Genomic DNA, 5,887 nt, shown 5'->3' with positions numbered 1-5,887 from the left:
AGATTATTGATGAATATTAGAAAGGTACTTTTTGTTTGATTGATAGAATAAGAACTGTATTGGTTCGAACATGACAGTAGATATTATGGGGGAAAGAGAGGGAATTAGTTGCTGTAATACTTTGAGATTTGTACTGATGATATTCAAATGTAATGGAATTACTGTGCTCAGCCGCCATGCTACTTTTCAAATATGTAAATGTAATATTGTAAAATTAATAAAAAACTTGGAGAAAAAAAAACAAAGCTTGAATCCAGGGAGAGAAGGGTTTTGTTGACTTTTTGCAAGAAATAATGGAATGTGATGGACATTGATAATGAACATTAATGATGTCCAAATAATAGACATTGCAGCCAAGAAAGGTTATTTCCTAAGTAGCAATAACCTATCCATAACTTTGCAGTGGTGGAAAAGTGGATTTCCAGGCACAATTGGATCCAGGAGACTTAATCTACTATCTTACTGAGCTATGCAACAAGTAATTTAAACTAAAGAGTTAATGAGTTTTTAGCTCCAAGGGTATTCACAAATATGGTTTTAAAAATCAAAATAGCAATTCTGAGGGTACATTCAAAACTGCTCTCATTTTTTAATATGGACCATATACAGTATTATACAGGAAGCACATAAAAAGTGGGCTGAATTTAGATCACACTGTCACAGCGACCATCTTGATTTTTTTACCGCATTCTGCAAACACTCCTGCATAAGCTTTATTTCACCTTTGGTTCTCAACTTTCAGCCCTAGAGCACCCTATGAAGTACAGTTGGGTGCTTATAAACTCTTGGACCCTTCTCCTAATATGGTGACATCGGCCGTTAAACGTGTTATCTCCCATCCTGACTACAATGGCAAGGACGGCTCCATTGGAGACATTGCTTTAGTGGAGTTGAATTCCCCAGTGACTTTCAATGACTATATCCTTCCCATCTGCTTGCCAGCATCTTCTGTGGAGTTTCTTGCAAACACAAAATGCTGGGTCACTGGATGGGGACGGATTGGGTATTCAGGTGAGGAAAACTGGAGGAAGCATTTTTAATTGTTCTTAAAGAGACCCAGAAAGTTGGACTATATGTGATTTTTTTTTGCTTGTTTGTTTCTTCAATAATACACATTTGTTATTTGGGAAAAGAAAGCTGCTGAGGCTGCTTTTTCTATGTGGATTTTAAAGGTTTTCCATAATCTTCCTCAACAATGACCTGATGCATGTTGCATCATAGATAGCGAAGTCTTTATGGGAGTTGTCATTGAGTAATCTGAGTGAGGAAGTCCATCTCTATGAAATGTTTTATCTAATTTGAATAAAGAAGAGTGATGGAACCAGACAACCAAAGTATATAGGCAGGTATCCATCAAAATAATCTATTACATGGATAACTGGAAGAGAGAGCGGTAGGTTTCAAAGTACAGATGAGTTGTTTGCACTTACCTGGAAGTAGTTAGAGTACTAGTTTGGGAAGGTCAGCAAAAACCTTTCTGAAACATCATTGAGGGCAAACTAATGGAAGTCTTTTTTTAAATACATATGTTTAAAAAATATGGGGAGTGCAATTTTTCATGACTCTCAACAATATACAATAAGAAACAAGATTATACAAGTGGCAAGTTTTATTCCACAGCATAAGTACACATTATAAACCTGCCCAGATGTTGATGAAATACAATATGTCTCCTAGAATCTTTCATCACTCATCTTCCTGACTGGGACTGCTAGGAATTGTGGTTTAGCAACATCTGGAGGTCTATATATTGTGCATAAATCTGTTATCTTTGCATTCTGGGAATGAAAATTGTCCCATTTTTCTCTTCTACAGAAGACTTGGCATCCCCCAAAATCCTTCAGGAAGTGGACGTACCTATCATAGATCGTGATACTTGCAACAATCTCTATAATATAAGCAAAGGATATCAGTTACAAACTGATCTTGTCAAGGCTGATATGATCTGTGCAGGGTACAAAGAAGGTGGAAAGGATGCCTGTCAGGTAGGATATACTAAGACCTATTCTTTAGAGAAGCAAAATGACATGTAAATATAAAGTCCTAAGCAACTAAAATAAAGTTCTATATCCTCACTGTCCTGAGAAGGAGTTAAATGTATTAAGCATTTGTTATAAGCATTTGTTAAACTGATTCAAAAGACCAAAGGTGCAAAAATATGGTCCACAATTTCTTCGGGGTTCTCCAGGTTAAAAGTAACCTCCACCTCTGGATCTCTTCAATGATAAAACTTTTCCAAACACATAAAAAAAAACATCTGCACTACTTGTGGTCTATACTTGGGTGCAGGTCTTCCTGAACATAAAGATAGAGGCCATCACTATTCAAAGAGATGATTAAGAAATATGATCCATCTGCATCTTCCTTTTTTTGCATAGGAAGTTGTGGGGAAGAAAGGTTATAGGTAGCAGGTGCCTTGGGGCAAAATGTGAAACTTCAACCCTGAAAACCAAAAATTAGCTTGGCCTTAACCACTTTTCAGGAGTGGTCCTTGAAATGCAATGCAAAGTTTGCTGGGACCCTCGAGCTGATGGAAAGTATGAGGTCCTGGTATAGACATAATCAGTCATAGAGTTTTTCTTTCCTATCTTAGAGAAGCCATTCCCAATTATCAGTTCTCTTTTATCCTCTGCAAGGGCAAGAAAAAAAGGGGTTCCAACCAATTAAAAAAGAAAAAGAAATCTTATTCAATGATCATGTAAGTTTGGGTCTGTGAGCAGTCTGTCATTTAATTTCATTTACCTAGAAAAAAAGCTTTGTTAAACTCAGTTGTGTTAATTTCTGAGTAGGCCTTCCTGCTGCAATCACACAATATGCTTAATCTGTTTAAAGAAATAACCTTTTTTTTTACAATACACTGAATCATAATACCACCAAGGGGGGGCTGGGTTAGCATAATATGCAAAGCCACAATAACACTCAGCCAGAATAAATCTATGAAAGCTTAAGTACTTAGGAGTTATAGGACCTTGTAACTCAAGGCCAAGAGGGGCTTCAGACTACAATGGGAGTGTAATGGTATGTGGGAGACAGGAAGAAGTGCCACAGACTAGGCCAGACATGACAAACACAAGGCCCGGGGGCCGGATGCGGCCCGCGAAGTGGTTTCATGTGGCCCGCGAAGCCATCCTGGAAACAGTGAGGGAACAGCCCCCGCTGCATTGGCCCTGGCCCAGGCCGGCTGGAAGCCAATGTACAATTTTGTGGTAGCCATCTATGCTGAAACACATTCAGTCTTAGCTCCACAAGACCATCTGGAAACAGCGAGGAAACAGCTACTGCCACATCGGCCCCGCCCCCTGGGTGCATGCTGGGGAGGTGTCACCCTTTGTGAGGAATGAAGAAATGCACCATTGCCTGGAAGTGGCCAGCAAATGGCCCTCGCCTACTTCACATATCCAGCTTGATGGGCTCCGGGGGAGGGGTTTCGGCAGGCAGCGGGGCGCTCTCCTCACAGCGCCAAGAGGCTGAGCCGGGCGGCGCAAATCCAAAAAGAAGCACGATGACGCCCAGCCCCCAGCCTGCCCGGTTTCGGCAGGCAGCGGGGCGCTCTCCTCACAGCGCCAAGAGCTGAGCCAGGTGGCGCAAAACTGATGAGAAGTGCAATGCTGCCTAGCCCCCAGCCTGCCCAGTTTCAGCAGGCAGCATGGTGCAAAGCTGGCGAGCTTCGCACCGCCCGGCTCAACCTCTCGGCGCTGTGAGGAGAGCGCCCCACTGTCTGCTGAAACCAGGCAGGCTGGGGGCTTGGCGGCATTGCGTAAGTAACGTTGACTCTCACGCTGCTCATGGCATCCCCTCCCCCAGAGCCCACCAAGTCAGATATGTGAAGTAGGTGAGGGCCATGTGCCGGCCACTTCCAGGCAATGGTGCATTTCTTCATTCCTCACGAAGTGTGACGCTTCCCCAGCTGCGTTTCTTGCCTGTTTGTCTCCCTCCCTCATCTCAAATATTTTCCCACCACTCTGTAATTAGGAAGGAAGAAAGGAAAGAAGGAAAGGAGAGGAAGGGTCTGAGGGAAGTCCTGCCTTAGTCCTGCCCTGCTGCCCTTTTACCATCTCCTTGCCCCCTCCTCCTGGCCTATCCTGGGTGTCTCCCATCCTATTGCTAAAGAAGCTTTGGATACAAAGCCAGGTCTCCTCCCATGGAGAGGGAATGGGCCTCCCTCTGACTTTGCCCTTGTACCCATCATGAGTAACCTGGCTAAGGAGAGCAAGCACAGCAGCAGCAGCCTTGAGGAGGAGGTAAGCGCAGCTGGGCGCCTCCTTGGGTAAGTGGGGCTGGGCTTGGTGCCGCGGGTGCTCGAGGGCCAGGCTGGGCGTTTGACCTCTGCTGCCCAGGGCTCCAGGCAGCCTGCACCACCATCCAGCCCCCCCGCATGGCCTGAGAGGAACGGTGAGGCTCCTCCAGTGGACCATGCCTTGGCACTTGCCCTGGTCCCACCCCCTTCTGCCAGAGACCCTCAGATCTGTCCCACTCCTGCCCAGGCCCCCACAGGCACCCTTGACACGAATGATGTAAAGCTGGCCATGCCCACCCAATAGGCCACACCCACTCCATCCACGCCCACCCAGTAGGCCACACCCACCCTGGCCACACCCACCTGCCCCCCCCCGAGGGTAACCGCAATGCTGATGTGGCCCTCAATGAAATTGAGTTTGACACCCCTGGTCTAAAGGGTCAAATTACCATAACAAAGCAACAGTACTCCACTGGGCTTTTCTTTTGATAGTCCAGGTCATAACTAATTATTTAGGAATATCTTCACTCCTTTTCAGTGCAGCTATTTTTAATAGCCTCATTAGCTTCATAACTAAGTCCATTTTACACATAGACAGAAACTGAAGCTGAAAGCTAAAGGAGTCACATTCTGCACTAAGCTAGAAAGGGGATCTCTTTTTTTTTTTACCCTTTTCTTCCCCACATAGGAAGACAAGTAGATAAAACTCTTGGTACAAGGCCAACTACGTGCATGTTTGATCCTTGACTCTTCCTGACTAACTAAGATAATTAGGAGAAGGTTGGTTGATCAAATACCCAGACTGGTCAATGCTTCACTGGGAGAAACTCTGCTATCCGGATTTGCCTCCAGAAGTGTGGAACAACTTGCCTTTAGAAGTTATGAATGCTCCAACACTGGAAGTTTTTAAGAAGAGATTGGACAACTATTTGTCTGAAACGGTATAGGGTTTCCTGCCTGAGCAGGGGGTTGGACTAGAAAACCTCCAAGGTCCCTTCCAACTCTGCTATTCCGTTCCGTTCCGTTCCGTTCCGTTCCGTTCCATTCCATTCCATTCCATTCCATTCTAAGGTGACTTTGGGAAACCTCAACTGAAGAGTCCACTCTGGGGTGCACCAAATTGGATAATTTTGCTCTAAACTCTAATGTAATACTGCTGCGTGAGGTGCTTAAAGGCCTTGTAGCATCTCAGTTCTAGTCATTCATAGATGAAAAATATCATCTAGCTCTGGACTTCCGGTGTGCAGGCGACCTCGTCGGATGCAGCCGACAGCTGCCTCCCGCCTGTTTTCGTGTAAAAGCCGTTCTGACAGCAAGCATCAGCTGTCAAACGGCTTGATACCTTTCCCCCGGGCATAAGGGGATCGGTGAGCCGCCCGGGGTAGGAGTTGAGTTCCCGAGTCGTCCTATGTGGACGATGTAGGTTAGAACTCCTCCGGAGCCCCGAGGACTCTCCGCGATCCAGGACGCCTTCGCTTCGGCGAAGCTAGAAGCCGCCGACACCGCTGCAACTTAAACTGAACTGTGAGTTATTATATGCAGACAAACCGACCCTGGAAGTTTGTTTCCTATTTTGGATTCTACCCTAACTTTGGATAGTCTGATCTTCCCTATACTTGGAGTGGATTGAGTGAAAGTGAATTTAAAATG

At 45.1% G+C, this 5,887-nt stretch overlaps 1 protein-coding gene across 1 annotated transcript in view; it reads left to right on the top strand.

The window, feature by feature from the left end:
• Positions 1–403: 403 nt before the first annotated feature.
• Positions 404–5,887, top strand: part of LOC107294137 (serine protease 27-like) — a gene marked incomplete at its 5' end in the record, with an annotated part of 14,121 nt that continues 8,637 nt past the window's right edge. The window contains 3 exons of the mRNA XM_029285542.1: positions 404–478; positions 743–1,011; positions 1,816–1,985. Coding sequence (XP_029141375.1) covers positions 404–478; positions 743–1,011; positions 1,816–1,985 — 514 coding nt within the window. The remainder of the gene's footprint in view (positions 479–742; positions 1,012–1,815; positions 1,986–5,887) is intronic.

Source organism: Protobothrops mucrosquamatus, unplaced genomic scaffold (genome assembly GCF_001527695.2).
Source record: "Protobothrops mucrosquamatus isolate PMUCROS unplaced genomic scaffold, P.Mucros_1.0 scaffold1840, whole genome shotgun sequence".
Lineage (NCBI taxonomy): Eukaryota > Metazoa > Chordata > Lepidosauria > Squamata > Viperidae > Protobothrops > Protobothrops mucrosquamatus.
This window is presented reverse-complemented; position numbering and strand designations above follow the sequence as displayed.